The following is a 17,780-nucleotide window of genomic DNA, read 5'->3' as shown; positions in this document are numbered from 1 at the left end:
GTCAAAGTCGCTATCAGATGTTACTGGAAGGGGAGAGGTTTTAACTTTCCCATCCTGTGCATGGTCTTTTAAGAGGGTTGGAATGCTTTCATTTTTTAAATCCTTTAATCTCTGGTAATGTCCATTTTCAGGGCCTTTGTTTCTGTGGAGCTTCTGAGAATCCTGGACAGTGGCTCTGTAAATCTAGCCTCTTGTAAGTAATCTTCTTAACAGTGATTAAAATATTTTTTTAAAGCATTGCTAGAGTGTTCAAAATGTTATTTTTTCTAGCAGATCGCTCTGAATAGAATAGAACTGCTGTGACGGACCGTGTGTACTGAGATACACCCTTGTGGCTGTAGGAAGCGCGGGCTCCCATCGACCTCATCGCTGCTATTGGAGCAGTGCCTACTGCGCACCTTTCCATTGGTGGGAAGAGCAGATTCAAACTCCCTTTCACCCAAGACGTGTGACAGAGATGCCAGATTGGGCAATTTCCCTCACAAATGGGTGATATTGTTCCCATTTGTGCGAGAAAATACTCAATTGGCCAGTGCTTTCTATTTTTCAAGCTTAATTTGGCCCATTGTGCACATTTTTTTAAGCTGCGACGGCGCCTCAGCGTCAGCACTGCAAGTTATCATTCTTGAGCTGCCAGGCTTGCAATAAATTGTAAAAGGACACTGGCATTACTGGATAATGGGTAAGAAGGTACCCTGGAGGGAGGCGCAAAGGTGGCATTGCATTTGCGGGACTCACTATGATGATTAGGTCTTGAAGAGGGTCCGGTCAGTCTGGAACAGAGGCACGATGCGTAAACTGCACCATTCTCATTGTTTGCTCAGACCCAAAACGCCATGGCAGGACTTCAGACCCAGATCTGAATGTGGGTGAAAAATATATTTATTTCGAAAAGTGAACGTTGTTTTCTATAGAACACAGTAGCTACCTCAATATACTAATAATATCAAATTCTGCTATTTGTGATGTTGCAGAATTCTTCATGACACAGACAGTCTGGAACTATGTAAGTACTCTTTGTGAAAGAGAACCTGGCTGGATAAAAAAATGGCTTCCATGCTTAATTTGTGTGATCTTAGGTAAATTAACTTTATCTTCATACTCAAGAATGGAAGCACTTTCAAATGCATGCGTTCAGAATACCAGCCGTACAAAAACCTGTTGTTTTTTAATTAATAGACTACAATGTTCTATAATATTCTGTCCACATACAGTGTTCATTAATGGCATGCACTCAGTGTGGTTACTTACATCATAGAATGTCAAGACTGATGGCGCGGGCAAATCGAGCATGAGGGTTCCGTTTTCTACTTATACATTTCTGTCAAACACAATCAGTGAGATTCTAGCTCTGTGGCAGGGCATGAAACAGGCTTCTGTGTCTGTAGGGAAGCCAAAGGGGGTCCATTTTTGATCAGTAAATAAATATTTTCAAAACATGATGTGCACCTTTATTCCATAGGCGCATGCATTTATGATGATGCCCGCGCTTGCACACATCCTCATAAATCTGTGAGCCTAGGAAATAGTCCAGTCATCATCATGGCTGTTAATTTTACCTCTTATATTCACAATGATGCACAGCATCAGCCAAAAGCTTTTTGCTAATGATGCACAGCATGGGCAAAAAGCACTGGCAAAACCAATAGGTCAGAAAAGCAAGATCCTTCTCTGATCAGGCAGTAAATAAAAAGAAAATAGCACTGAAGTCATTCTGCTCGTGCAGCTTTCTGATAAATGTACATGATCATCAAGCATGCATGTGTAAGTGGTGTGACATGCGATTGCGTCATCACTTTTAGGTCTGGCTTTAGCCAAGACCTTTTGATTATACTAAAATAATATGTATAATATTACTTCGGTTCGGTTCAAAATCTTTATTCGATTCATACAATGAATCATAAAAGCACAAAGTTAAAAAACATAATACACAATTAAGGTGATCCATCTGTAAAACAAAGATTACAATTCGAAAAATCCATCATACAGCATAAATACAAATCCAATGGCAAAGCACAGTTCTACAGCTAAATTATCCATAGCGTTTCCTAATCTGAAGTGAAACTCGTATAAAATTTAACATGGCACAACAAGTATCAACAGAAGATAATGACAGCAAATAATCGTAGCCTTCTTTATAGGTACATGGTTGCCGCCCCTTCAGGATAGGCTTAATGAATCTAATCCTTGGTTCTTGATATAAGGAGCAAAACAGGACAACATGTATAGTACTTTGGCTAACTCTGTCATTACAAGGACAAGGGGGTAGCCGCTCACACCAACCCCCTTGTTTAGGAAAGGCAAAAAGAAAATGAAGGATATTTAGCCTAAACCTCGTGAGGTAAAACCGCCATTGGACATTAGTTGTAAAAGTTAGATAAAATTGGTGCTGTAACTTAGGTACATAGCTAGTCGGGCCTCCCAGACAAGGTGAACCTAAAAATTTCCAGTAATTTGACTTAATTTGGGTTTTTATGTTTCCCTGGATATTTGCAGGATTTTCATAAACATGACCCATGCCTATCTTGTTCAACATGTCACTGACGTATGACAACCAGGGGATCTTTTTTGCGTTATCCAGGCTCATGCAGTCTGAGAGAATTTCTCTCGAGAGCTGCAGATCGTCAGATAACCATATTTTGCCCCATAATAATAGGGGCGACAGACGAATAATGTCAGTCACTTTGGTCATTCCCATTTCATTATGACAGAAGCTATTTGATGAACCCGATGGGATCAGTAATTCCCGTTTTAGGAATTTATTTTCCATCACTTGTATCACTGAGGGGTATTACTTAATGGGGCTTTCCGCCACCTCTATTCACCCATTGGTCTGTTGTAGTGTCATTCCCATTTTGCTTCCACCCACTACAGCTTACAGCAATGGGGAAGTGGGGCAGCATCATTACTTATAATCCTCTAGTTAAAGTCACTTTGAGTAGCTGCAGTGCATTTTTCTCTTTCACAAGGTGCACATACACACTCAAGGAGTTTTCTTTAGTACCAGTGTTGCCAGATGTGATCGTAGGACACATTTGAAGTGAGCCCCTAGCATATTTCAGCTTTATCAGTTCCTATCTCCTTCCAATGCTGTTGTAAATTCTGTTTGAAGTGGACAGACTGCTGCTATTTCATGGCATTTCTGGACACTTTCACCAGTGGTAATTTGATCAACTTTGTCCAGGGAAAAACCACATTTTATGGTGTTTAATTTGCTGCAGTTTTTTTGAAATATCGGTGGGGTGTGTAACTTGGTTTTTAATATTCAATATTTCTTTATACTAAGTACCCTCTTTCCTTCCATTTTCTTTCTTTCCTTTTTGTCTTCCTTCTTTTTTCCTTCTTTCTTTTCTGCCTTTCCTGTTTATCTTCCCTTTTTCCTTTCCTTTATTACCTTCCTTCATTCTTCATTTTTCTTTCCTTTCTTTTTGCCTTATTTTCTATTACCTTTCATTTTTTTCTTTGTTCATTCTTTCCTTTACTTTATCCATCAATCATCTTTCTCGAGCAGTCAGTTACACATAATTTCTAATGTTTTTCATTTATTTCTTTATTGGTAACATGGATGGTAGTTTTGCATTACCTTTATGTAAGCTTGTACATTTCCAAAGCTCAAATCCTTGTTCTTAGTGTACATCTTTTCTTGGCTTCTAGGTCTAGAGTGCCAGCCAGTGTAGCACCAGCTGTGCGTTCACAACTTTGCATGAAACAGAATCACTACGAAGCGTAGAGGCAGCATAGAGGTTCATTGCAGCAGGCAGCCGCAACCCTTGATTCTCGAAGAGTTTGGAAAAGTGTAGGAGGAAACCTGTATCATTCAAGATTTAGCGTAATTCCTATCTGTGAAAAGACAAGTCTGTTGCTATAAATAACTTAACATTTGTGGACAGTGAGTTTTAAACTGAATTAAGTACAGTCTCATACTTGATCACTTTTTGTCCAGTTGACAGGCAAATATGTCTTAACAAAGTCTATTTAGCTTTGGATTCAAAAAAAGTAAAGACAGTGATAAAGATAGCCCAGGAGAAGGAAACCAAAATAAAAACAACTGAGGTTGGGCCGTGTAGCACTGCACAGAATCCTAACATAACTAAGAACAAAAAGTATGACGCTGAAAAAAGAAAACAAGTTTTTCAGTCACACTGGGTGGAATCCTGGCCATGGCTAGCCCTGAAGGAAAGTCCGGAGGGGGAAGGACCAAAAATGTACTGCACTATTTGCCAAAAATATCCTACTATAGCACTCAGCTATTCGGGTTCCGGTAGGAATGCATTCTCAAGTGGATGTGACCAGTTGCGCATTGAACCAATCAGAGCTCATGAAACTAGTAAGGCACATATGACATGTGTTTCATGGCACCGCCAGGAAATGAAAGAAACCGCTTTGCTACAGTGAGTATCTCAAATTCCAGTGTCCCTACAGAGCAGCCCCTCATCATGCAAGCACTGCAAAAACTGAAGGAAACAGAAAGAAAGAAACTGACCATCTTGTTTAACAATGCTTACCTAATTGCAAAACAAGGTAAGCCACTCTCAGACATGGGCACCCTATGTAGGGCTATGAAGAAAGCAGGTGTGGATATAGGAGAAAATTATGCAAACCGCGAAAAAGCCTCAGAGTTCATTAGATGTGAGGCGGATATACTTCGACAGGACATCAAAAAAATAGTTTCAAATTCTCGCTTCATCTGCATTATTGCTGACGGAAGCACAGATAGTGCCATCACTGAACAGGAAACTGTGCTGGTCAGAGTAGTCAATGGTGGGAAACCCTACACTATTTGCAGATCTTGTTCCACTTGAACATGCACATGCTCAAGGAGTTCTGGACGGTATAGTTAAAGGAATCAAAAGGTTATCTTTGGATTTAGTAGATATGAGGTCTGCAGAACATCCAGGTCCATCACTAATAGCTGTCAATTTTGATGGTGCTGCAGTTATGATGGGATCTAACGGAGGGGTTGCAGCACTCCTAAAGAAAGACATTCCTTTACTTCTTCCGTTCCATTGTGTAGCTCACAAGCTTCAGCTTGGGATTCTAGATGCTGTAAAATCCCATCCCTCTGTCAGTTTCAGCAAACTTTGAAATGGATGTTCAAATTCTATTGGTGTAGTCCTAAGAGGCGAAGAGATGCCAAAGAAATTTCAAGAATAATTGATGAAAACTTTGCTCATTTCACTGATATTAAACAGGTTAGATGGGTATCCAGCAAAACCAGGGCTTTGGCAGCCATGCAAAAAGACCTGCAGACAGTGGTTCTACACTTGGGACAGGCCGCAGCTGGTAGTGATGATTCTGCTGCGAAGGCAAAAAAGTACCTCTCAGTTGTTACTAGTTTTACATTTATAAAAAACCTTTACAGTCTGAGAGATGTTCTGAAGCCAGTGTCTCAGATTTCAGAATTCTTTCAGTCTAATGAACTGCTTTTATTGCATGTTCCACCTGCTGTAGAGAGGTGTGCGTTGACCCTAGTAGGCCTAAAGAGTGAGCTGGGTGAATATATGCAGCAGTTTAAAAAACTGTACCACCCTGAAGAAAAGAAGTTTGGACACATTTCTACTGATGGCTGGGAAATAAATTTATCAGGACACTGCCCACCAGCAGCAACAGTCCAAAGTGACAAAGAACTCATTGACAGTATGATTAAGTACATTGATAAGAGGTTTGAAAATTTTAATAGCATGCCAGTTCAAGGTTTTCAGGCATTTGATTATACACTGTGGCCAGAAAGTAGAGCGGAGCTCTATACATATGGGCTCTCTGATATTGAGGCAATTGTACAACATTTTGAGGTACTTTTCACCACAGACGAGAGGTTAGCAATTGTAGAGGAGTTTTGTGGACTTAAAACCCATATGAAAAGCTTTCAGACCAAAGGTATTCCTGTATTGCCTGCATATTCCACCCTGCTAGCAACAAAACCTTACTCGTTGACTAATATATTAAAGCTTGTGGAGATGATGTTCACATTCAATGTATCTACAGCAGAAGTTGAACGTGTGTTTTCTGCCATGAATATCATTAAGAATCCACTAAGAACACGGTTAAATCAAGATGTTCTCCAAGACCTAATGCTTCTTAATGTAGAAGGACCCAACTTTGAGGATTATGACCCCAGCAGAGCTATTGATCTCTGGCTTACAACAGGAGGCACAAAGCATGTGTGCGGACATAAAAGCCCACATCTATCATAACTGTTGAAGTACTGCTAATATGAGTTTTAGAGAATCCTGCCATGCAAGATCGTTTATTGTTGTATTTCTATACAATTTCTATATGTTTGGATAGAAGGGATTATAATTTCGTTTGACAAGTTTTCCTTTAGCATTATTATTGCACAGCATTCAATGGTTTACTGATTTTAATAAACCAAAAATATATTAATGTTTCTCTGTCAGCCGGAGCCCTTATGTTTGATGTGGAACGGGGGTAGGTGGGACAAGTGGATTTTACAGGACATGTAGATCTCAGTGGCATTTTGTCCCTTGGACAACTAGATTATTTGGAAAATTCCACACCCCTGAGAGACCATGTTGACGTAAGGTGGTTATAATGAGTTTCACACATTTTTCATGTTCTATGACGAAGGTAGAGTAAATCAATAAATCATCAATATAGGGGATGACAAACCTACCCAAATACTCTCGAAGGACATCATTTATAAAAAACTGAAAAGCTGCTGGGGCGTTGCATATGCCAAAGGGCATTACTCAATATTCGAACAAGCCAAATTGAGTTCGAAAAGCAGTTATCCACTTGTCTCCGGCTCGAACGTGCACCAGGTGATATGCCCCTCTCAAGTCTAATTTAGTGTAGATGGTTGCTGTTCTTACTTGGTCAAAGAGAATGGGAATCAATGGTAAAGGACAGCATTTTTTTATCGGGATGTTGTTTAGCACACGATAATCAATGCATGGGTGCAACCCTCCATAACTCTTGGGCATGAAGAACAGAGGGGAAGCGGCTGGAGACTTGGATGGACTGATTAACCCATGTTTTAGGTAATTATACAAGTATTCTCGTAAATGTTGGTTTTCTTGTTCTGCGAGTGCGTAAATTTGGCTACAAAGCAAAAAGTGCACGAAGGGATCCCTACAGAAAGCCACAACAGGTCCAAAGGAAGGTCAGTGGACCTTGACAAACGTGTAACTGCAGGCACTGTCCCCTTTTGGGATCCATGTCGTAAAATTGTAAAATTACCTTAATTTCAACAGCACTACCAAATACAAGAAGTAGTAGGAGGAAACAACTAGTTTCTCTCCAATTTTCCGCACCTTAGTGCATGCGCCCCTTGTTTCACCACCTGGTTCTGGAGACCTCACCTCGACTGGTTCACACACTTTTTGCTCTGGTCCTGACGAAAAACAGCATATGACACAGCCTGGCTGAAACATGTAGACCTACTTTTTAGGATACTTGAGTCCAAACATAAAACTCTACACGTATCCACCCAACCCAATTTTTCACCCTGTCACAGGGCACCGTCATTAAAATTATTTCTACTTCTAAAGGGGACCCTATAGAAAAATTTAACATCACTATTACTGCACCACACACTAAAAAAAAACACTCCGCTCTATTTCAGGCATCGTAGCACACCCAGGGTGCTCTTGGCGCCCTGGGTGGGACCCGATGATGAAGCATGCCACCAACTAGGTTGGTGGGTGAGGGTTTTCTTAAGAAACCTACCAGTTTCCCAAACATAAACTAAAGGCTTCAACTACGAGTCAGTTCTTCTTGATTATACATACTATTCTGAAACAGCCAAGTGTTGGCACATGAAAAGGTATTTCTGTAAAATGCCCTATACTCATTTGTAATAATCATTGTAGGGAATGGCCATATTTTGTATGGCATCCTTCCAGATTTTTCCCAAATCTGCCTTGCTGTCTTTACAACTCTGTGCAATTTAACCCTGTTAGTAGAGTGCCTGTGCGCCCTTTCAGATATGGTGAATTTGGCTTATTTATCATTGGAACATTTAACATGCTTGGATGTCCCTACTATATGGTGTAGAAGGTGAACACAGGGTCCGGAAATGTAATGGCACTAGAGGGCTGCAGTGCCTATAGTGCCATCAACTACAGCAGCAGGGCAAACACGGCATCACGCCTATCCTGCATATCCTGACTGCTGGACTTTAAAACCTACTGTGCATTTATTCAACATAAGTTTTATTGACAGGTAGAAACATTTCTTTAAAATATCAAAAACTCACCCCTATGTAGGCCTTGTAGCCCACAAGGCAGCATGGATGCTATATAAAAGTAGAATAGTAGAAATATAAAGTTAACATGCCCTTATAGTGACTAGCTCTCAAAAACTATTTTCACAGTTCGAAGGCTCTTGCTTTCCCAAAGAAAAACACTGGGAAGCAATAGCAAAAATAAATGTTAGTATCTCCAGTTAGGATCCAACTACAAAAATGATGAAACAACTGTTTTTTATTAGTTATTAAAACCCCCCCTCAATGGTATGATGTTGTATTTTAATGATATTTTTGAAAGATTTCTTTGTGTACTTCTTGTTTTAGGTGAATATGTCAATAGAAATAAATAATTAATTGAATTGCTTTTTAGGTCGAGCCTAGGCAGCATGCATGTGCTTTTTTCAAATTGTTGCAGCATGGCACACTGCGCTTTATTACTGTGCATGTGCGCAACAAATGTAAACCGCAGCTCATATGTAGTGCCTCCCACCCCCGCATCTTTCTCACTCCCAGTCTCTCCCATTACCCTCCGCTTCTCTCATCAGTCAGTGGTGAGAATAAAGGAGTGGGGGCTTACCTGGATTCTGTGAATGTAAATGCACGAAGTCTGCCCTACATATGATGGTGCCTCTTCTAAGAGGCATCTCGTTTGTTTTGCCACTGAGTATTTTGTGTTGCTGCCGCAGTATTACGTTTGCAAGCCTTAACCACGATAACACAGTTCACAAGCCCTTAACCAAGATGGCTCTTCCTACGCTGATCACCTTCAGTGTTGATAGTACCTTAACCAATATGGCGCCTTTAGTGTGACACTGTTCGGGTGCTGCACTGGTCCAAATAATCCAGTTATCGCCTTCCTTCTGTCCCCGAGGCTGGCCAAGCTGCTGAAGTCGGGCTGGCGGCTGCTGGACGTCGTGGAAAGCCGCAACAAGCCCACGAGTTCCAGGCCACTGCACCAGCAGGTGAAACTGTTTCTGGCGAAGCTGGAGCAGGCGACGCGCATGACCTCGAAGCTCCATTTGTTCAGGTAGGGAAGGGGCAGTGGTCTGTCCAGGCAGGTACAGCATCATGAGTTTGGCAGAAGTGCTTTTTAATGCAATACATGCTGAACACCTGAAAATATTCTGCATCTTTGTAAGGCGTAAAAGGTTGTTTCTGGAGCATGCTTTGGGTATAGTTATACTTCTGAGTTTTGAGGATAGGCTACTGTTTCATCAGTACGCAGTGTAGACTTATTTCTTCTCCGTAGCGCTTCAGTGAATGTATTGGTTGGTCGTTTGGTGACAGCATAAGGAGTTTCACCAAGCCCATCAACTAAAGCAGTACATTAAACATTCAGAGAGTGATGTCAATTGTTTGATCTTTCAATCGAGTAAGCACTAGAGAGATACTGGGAAGCTGCTGCTGTGAAGGCTGACTCGGGAATGTTGCAGTACTCAGAACAAAAAGACGGTAATGCTGCCCCTGCTGTGCCAGTCATGCCATCCCTTCCTTGCCCTCACATGGTTACAAGTCGTCAGAAACGTGTAGCAAGCCTTTCGTGTGCATCACATGCATCAGAGAGTTTACAAAAATACCTAGATTTGGCAGTCTTAATGCCACAGAGTGACAAATTAAGGTTCATCAACAGGACGTTGTCAATGTGTCCTTGCAACTCTCAGAACACCACATGAAAGTGCTATAAATGGGACCAGTCATCACACTTTTCTTTCGTCAGCCATAATTAGTAACTGTCTCCTGTAAGGTTTAATAAGACACAGCATTTAAGATTTGGATTGGTTAAGCCTGCATCCAAGTGTAATAGTGTGTTGGAAGTCTGCAGATTAGGCAGGCATCCAAGCATCTGACAAGGAAGCATAGTTTCAGGGTAAGGCCATAAAACCATCATCAACTCCTGAATTGTAAAAGGGATTTAATGTTTTCTGCGATCTGGACCACTATGTAACCTGATATATCATCCAGTCTTCTTCCAACTCAGTCTCCCGACCAGTCCTAATCGAATTGCAAAGGCTGGTGAAGATATTGTTGACTTTAGTTTGGAAAAATAACGCAATCTGTTCACAGAGCTCTATGCTAGACTGGACGGGGGCGGATCTAACAGAGAACAGATTGGTAATTGTGTGAGAGAGCTTTTTGGCAGAGTTTGTAGCCGCCTGTATTTGAGCTGCATAAAACTTCTGTTTTGCCGCACGTAACAATTGTTTGTATGTAACCATGCTTGCTTGATATATCTTATTTTCCTTATCCAGATAGCCCTTCCTCCAGTTCCGCTCCATTCTCTTGCATATGCATTTTTGCAGTTTTAAATCTTTCGAATACCAAGGGGCAGAGGGAACCATTCTTTTGGGTACGACCAATTTAGGAGGTGCAAGGTCTTTGCATGCCTGCGTAAGCCATCTAGTATACGAGGAGGCAGCCTCCTCCATATCACTGGAAGTGGGAGTGAGAGAAGCTGTTAGTACCAAAGACCGGGTCTCACCATCCACCCTATTCCACGCTCTAATTTCCTTCTGAACACGTTGGTCCTTCCCATTGAGCTTGTGGGGTCTAACAGCGAGATTGAACAATACTCCCGCATGGTCTGACCAAGCCAGAGGTAGAAGGCCCAAGAAGGATAACTCCGGAAGTTTTGAAAAAACCCCATCCAGGGCATGTCCCGCCAAGTGCGAGGGACCCACTACTTGCTGGGAGAGCTCTGCGGCTTCCATAAGATCTAGTAGGCGAGACGTTTCCTGGTCGTCTACACGCTCCAAATGGAAGCTAAAATCCCATGCGCTGCTGAAACTGTGGTGGGACTCCTCCAATCACCCTTCCGCCTGGGGAACAGGGTTCGAGTCTTGGCAACGACACTCAGCTTCCTGTGATTCTGGGCAAATCACTTAATCTCCCCGTGCCTTACAAAAAACAGGCATTTGCAATGCAACAGATCTCGCATTTACGCAAGTTTGAGCTATTGGAATTGTAAATGACAATTCCTTTTATTTAGGTTTTGTTTTTTGAAACGTAAATAAAACACATTGTCATTTACAATGCTAATAGCTTAAACTCGCGTAAATGCAAGACCTATTGCCAACAGGAAGCTCCTGAGCCAACCCAACCCCGAGGCTTGCCAACTCTTACAAAGAGCAGAGGAAGTACATGGACTTTGGACCTTTTACCAAGGTCTTGTACACTTCATTCAAATAAGTAAGTCCATTTACGACACTACTTTAAGTCTGATGCACATCTCTGGGCCTCATGTATCAAAAATCACCACTCTTAGCCGGACACCACAATCTACATCTCCATTCAACTATACACAGCAAGCTGTGCATGCTGACCCAGCCACCTGTAAAGCGCTTGGGGATCTCAGCCAGGGCTAGGAAAGCACCATAGAATTGCTGCAGTAAAACACAATATTACGCTTATAGATATGTTTATTTGCACAATTAATTAAAATCACTGCAAGTCATACAAAAAACATAAAAAAGCACTTTCTACTCTCGATTAAAAAGGCCTGTTGTATTGTAAGCATCTAGAAGTTGGGGAGTCAGCTGTTGGTATGGGGTATCCACAGCAGCAGAGTTTGGTACGTTGCGCCCTGGTTTATGCCTGGTTTTGAGGATTCGATCTCAGACAGTAGTCTGGTGGGGTTACTGAGTTGTGGTCTGTAGCAGGAAATGTGGTGATGTCTGATATTTTGTTGTTGACAGGTGTATTGTGCCTTTGGTGTTTGTGGCCGGAGGTCTACCCTAATTACTTAAAGTGCTAACTGGGTCATTTGGCTTGCTCGTAGCTGTTGGTTGATGCCGCAGGGTCCTGCTATCCATCTGCTGGCTTCTCTGCACTGCCTTGGGTGGGTGTTAGGATGGTCTGATTGGATGCTGTCATGGGCATGCTGGGACCAATCTAAGAGAAGCGTGTATAACCTGTCATTCGTTGCATTTGAAGCTCAGTTTATTATCGATTAGTGTAAAGTGAAGTTGAGAGCAGGCGGATGCTAACCTTAATTTATGCGCACGGGATGCTATAACAGGGTAGGCATTAATCATTATTATTTTAGCAATTTTAAGGCTTCTCGCCTGGCTACTGATTTACTAGAGATCACACACAGGGCCGGACTGGGAACTGAAAGCAGCCCTGGCAAATTTTGCCAGACCAGCCCCCGACCGCTACTAGGAGGGCTTTTTTGGGGGGGAAGGGGGGAAATTTTGGAAAAAGACAGACCAAAATAGTGAATTTTACAACACATTTTTCATTACATATACAGTTGTATCAACTTTTCAAAGTAAATAGTAGATGATGACCTTAAAGAGCACCACGTTACCTACCCAGTCATATATACCCATAGGCATTCTTTCAGAGAGCACCAAAAATAGACACAAGTAGTGAATCAGAGAGAACAGAGTAAAAGTGAGACCAGCCCCCACATGGTGTGTAGCGAGCAAGCGCATTGAGCAACCACTACTAGGGGGAGTCTGGAGGGGGTTGTCCCCCCCCCCCGCAAGAAAATTTTGGCGACAGAAAGGCCAAAAGAAAGCATTTTTCAACACATTTTTCATTGCATATTAGATTGTATTAACTTTTAAAGCATAGTAAATGATCACCTCATGGAGCACCAGGATACCCAGTCATAAATCACAGATATTCCTACAGAGAACACTAAAAAATGAAATGTCGAGTACGAAACATGAATTTAAATATAACCATTTTATTCTTCATATAAAATAACAAAGACATTTAAAACAATTGTGCAAAGGTTCAGAGTAAAAAGTGTACAAGACAATGTGCAAACATTAAATGATTTTTATATCCTGGGGTTTGTAAACTGGCGCTGGTGGTGACACCCTGCTGAGATATGTAGTAAAAGGGAATATTTTTAGGCCTGGAAAAAGATTCCCTTTGCCAGGTCAAAATGGCAGTTTTGCAACTGCACAGGCAGACTGCAATGACAGGCCCTGGCCTTGACACATGTTTAAATAGGCTACTTACGTGGGTGGCACAGTAAGTGTTGCAGGCCCACTAGCAGCATTTAATTTACAGTCCCTGGGTACATGCAGAACCACATTTCTAGGGACTTACAAGTAAATTAAATTTGCCAATTCGGTGTAAGCTAATTTTACCATGTTTAAAGGAAAGACCGCGAGTACTTTAGCACTGGTTAGTGGTGGTAAAGTGTCCTGAGCCCCAAGACCCAACAAAAATGGCTTTTAATGTCATAAAGCAGATCAAACCTGAATTTAATTTGGAGGAATCTGAGCCCGACAAGGACTTATCTAACCATGTCTCAGCAGTCAGTATGAACAATATGTATCTAAAAACACACTTCACAAGGGAGGCCTGTGGCAGACTAGTGCTACAGCTCACCATCCTTGAAGAGCATCTCCCCATGAAGTCCCAGTATAATTTTGAATGTTTAACACAGGAGAGAGTTTACGGATGCATATTCTTTAAACTTCCTTTAAAGAATTCTGAGTGTTATGTGAAGCAGATTAGCAGATACATATGTCCATTTACTTTGAGGAGTTAATAATTGGCATATCCCACTGCCATTGTATCAGCAGCAAATAGTTACAGACCCCACCAACCATTTAGCCCAACCGTGAACATGAAGCATAGGTTGTCCTCAAGGGCACTTATGTGACAATTTACTTGTGTGACAACTTGTAGGACACTTTATGACAGGCATGTGCTTTACATGTGCATCGCATGTGTGCAGCCTTTTGATTCTCAAAAGAACCTGGAGGGGTCTAGGGAGAGTAATCCCATTTAAAAGGATGGATGGATGGATGGATGGATGGATGGATAGATGGATGAATGGATGAGCTTTGATGAGAGGACAAAGATGTATGTGAAGGACATTGTAAGAGTTTGGCCCAACAGCTTTATCACCGTATATCTAAGCTAAAGCCCTCGCAGGTTCAAAATACAAACAGTGCGCCATTATATATTATAATCGCACGGCTTATGCACACATTGTGTTAATGCATTCAATTAAAAACTCTGGGTTTACAATCTCACCCGTACAAAGCCAAATAAAGTGTAGTAGCCATGTCCACTTCTTGTTAGGGCCTGCGCGTAAACATTTTTAATTATGATGTTGTCACATTGCCTGGGTATTTAAAATGATCATTTGCCCTTAGGGGGGTGGACACTTCCTCTACGTCTATATGGTCACCTGCTATGAGCATATACATCGTTTTCTCCCATTTAACTAAGAATTCAGACATGTCCCCACATATATCCCATATATGCATATCTGGGCAAAGGTCGTTCAGGGTCTTCCATGCATATTAAAATGTGATCCGCATTTATCAAAATCCTGTCTTCCTTGGATGACCCGTCACCAAAACAACTGCTCTACACAATAGCACCGGACCCATGCGACTGATTGTTTAATATTAATAACCTGTGTAAACAGAAGGAGCAGGAGGGGGCACCAGTGGCAACTCCAGAGTTTACAGATACACGTCATATTGCATGTACATCATTCTTCTTCTGCTGAGACGTCATTCACACCATGCACTGCACTCCGACACTAGCAGCAATGAAAGTCCCGAATGTGCGCTGCTTTACAAGTGTTTTGTGGCAAAGTTTAGTGCTGTTGTCACTCAAGGGTGCGGGTGTCTCAGTGTTCACTGTGGAAATCCGAATGTGAAGCAAACATCTGGCTGCACCCCCCTGAATAGCAGCTTTCAGCAGAGCTACTAAAAGGAGGGAGACTTCATGCTCGGAGGGATAGTACATGTGCAGGTTACACACGACTGATGCACCAAAGATGCTCGGCTCCCAGATAAATGGGAGGCCACGAATGATTTACAGTTGACATGAAAGAAGACAGAGATGAAAAACTGTCTGGCTTTGAACAAGGATCTGATGACAAGCAGAGCAATGTGTGGAGAAGAGAAGACAGACTGTCTATTAAAATTGTTTCTCAATAGAATCAAGGCCTTTCTTGAGCTGAGTGAGAGTGGTGAGTAAAGTATGTGTAGGACGTGTCTGTTCCGATCACTTTGCATATGTAACGGGTCCCTGAGCCCAGAGCCCGCCCCACCGGGGACAGCAGGTATACAAGGCACAGAGGGGGTGGGGGCTATTGTGGAATCTAGGATATACATATTTACATAATCTGGAATATACAGATATGGGTGACATATGCTGTATGTAGACAGACTGGCTGGATTTAGATTACACAATTTATCATAGGATAGAGAATGACACAAAATGTAGAATATACAAAGGTGAATAATCTGGAATGTACAGATTATTAGAAGTCATAATAGTTATTATTATTATGTGTTCTTATATAGCGCTCAACTTACCCTTGGGCATCTCGGCGCTTGCATTGGGAACCCGTCCTGGTTTTTCCCTGTGAGATAACCCGTACTGGGCATCCCCAAGGTGAAAGCCAGGCATCCCGCCGCGGGGGGCCGTTGTGGAGATTAAGCAAGCTTGTTGCCCAGAGCTGCATAGTGTGAACTCGTGCTTAGAGTGGGCACCGAAGCGAGAATTATCGAGTCCGTGGACAATTGGGCTCCGGACCCTGCCACGTCGGGAATTGAACCCTGGTCCCGGGTCTGACCTCTGCTTCAGGGTATGTCTCCTCTAACCAGTGAGCTACACTTCTCCACCTAGAGACGCAGAGAATTTCTGTGGGTTGAAGAAAGTACAAAAAAGAATGCACAGACTTGACTGATATCCAGCATCAACAGTGTTAGGGAATACAGGGAGTCAGAACAAACCCAGTATCACAGAATGCACTTAAGTAGACTTACTTTCATCACAGTGTGGCAGCATCTTGAGGAAGTCCTCTTGGGCAGAAGACTCTGCCTTAGTTCTGCAGTCCAAAGCAAACAAGCATTGGCATAGCCAATAGGTCTCGCTTTTGGGACCTTATAAGTATTTAGTTATGCAGCACAATATCCTTGGTGCAACAACATCATCTGTTGCATGGGTAAACACTTATAAGGTCCCAAAAGCGAGACCTATTGGCTATGCCAATGCTTGTTAGAAGTAGCAGTAGATTTTAGGGGCCAAGGTTGTTTTAAGGGCAGGAGGCGAGGTTTCAGGGCTCAGGGATGGGTTGAGGAAGTTTTCAGGCATAGGGGTCAGTCTTTAGGGATCAGGGTGGGGGGTTGGGGTCAGGGTAGTTTTTAGAACATGGAGCTCAGATTTAGGGCTCGACTGAGGGAACGGGCAGTTTTAGGGCTCAGGGCAGGGGACTGGGTTAGGGAAGTTTTTAGGACGTGGAGGCCAGTTTTAGGGGTTGGTGCTGGGGGAACAGTTTTCGGGGCTGGGGCAGTAGCAGAGATCAAGGTCTGGGAACGGGCAAGTTTTAAATACGTGGGGTTGAGTTTTAGGGCTCAGTGCAGGAAGGCTGGGGTGTGAGTTTTACCACGCATATCCTTTACCAATTACGTCTTAATCACGAAATTGCATGGTAAAGATATGCATGGTAAAGGAATGCGTTGTTAAGACACATTCGTTGTTGGAGCAGCGCTGCAGAGGCAAGTGTGGTTTAGCCATGCGTGCTTCTGTCATACAACCTATTTCACACAATGGTTCACACTGGTACCACCCTCATGCCCACTGTTTTCCACCAGCTTTTAATGTTGCTGCTTCATGTTTCAACCTTTTTTTGTGCTCAACTGATGCCTGTTCATTCCTCAAATCACAAACCTCAGGTCCTTCAATTGTGTCTTCTGAGTAACTCTGCGTCTTTGCCTTACTCCCATCACCAACCCGCCTGCTCCAACCATACTTTACAAAAAAGCCCTGTCTTGTTTTATTTGTTTGGTCAGGTGTTTCAACTTTTTCCATTCCACACCCAATAATGAACACCATGGTAAAGAGAACCTTTTGTAAGAGTCTGTCAGTGGAATCAGCATAGTGAAACATGTGCGCTTGACCCGCTGCTTCAAAATAGTCAGTGTTCCATAAGCCCAGTGACTAATGCCATAGTAGTATATTATTATTATTCTTTGTATCTCTCTTACTTTACAGAGTGCTTCAGAAGGCCAAGGGATGGCGTTCCTCTGCAGTATCATATGAGCACGGAGTCAAGGAAAACAAATACTATCAAAGCCAAAATGTCTGGGTTTATTGTGCATTTAGCGAGGAGGAGACACACATGTAGGAAAGGACAGAGAGGCTATATCTGTAAATTAGCCACACATGCAGGTCAATGCAAGCATTCAAGGAGAGGACGACAGACAACCAATAGCTTCACGTAACAGAAGAATACTCAACTGGACTGAGCTAAGGCATAATTGACAATGGCTGGTCAAAGAAAGCCAATGGTTGAAAGGATTAGATCCAAAGACCAATCCATGTAAATTGTTAGCAATAGGTTTATTTAACAGCTGTACTGTCAAAACCCAAACCTAAAAACTTCGGAGTTTGCTATCCTGCTTGGTATGGAAATCCGAATACACTTTATTGATAAACATGCAAATTTGTCCAAAGAACCAAGTTGTGTTTGCGAAAAAATGAGAAACGCTTAACACAATTTTACAGCAGCTTACTCGTCTACCAAGCTTAAGGCTACTTGTACCTAATAAAAAAATGTTTTCCAAGTCCCAGCAGAGTCATT

At 42.3% G+C, this 17,780-nt stretch overlaps 1 protein-coding gene across 1 annotated transcript in view; it reads left to right on the top strand.

Moving 5' to 3' along the window:
• The window catches only part of LOC146853834 (uncharacterized), a 218,191-nt gene extending 200,634 nt beyond the window's left edge, over positions 1 to 17,557 (top strand). The window contains exon 3 of the mRNA XM_085651835.1: positions 17,192 to 17,557. Within this exon, the coding sequence (XP_085507961.1) occupies positions 17,192 to 17,239 (48 nt within the window). The 3' untranslated portion in view covers positions 17,240 to 17,557. The remainder of the gene's footprint in view (positions 1 to 17,191) is intronic.
• The last annotated feature ends 223 nt before the right edge of the window (positions 17,558 to 17,780 follow it).

This window comes from Triturus cristatus, chromosome 4_1 (assembly GCF_964204655.1).
Source record: "Triturus cristatus chromosome 4_1, aTriCri1.1, whole genome shotgun sequence".
In the NCBI taxonomy this organism is placed as follows: domain Eukaryota; kingdom Metazoa; phylum Chordata; class Amphibia; order Caudata; family Salamandridae; genus Triturus; species Triturus cristatus.
This window is presented reverse-complemented; position numbering and strand designations above follow the sequence as displayed.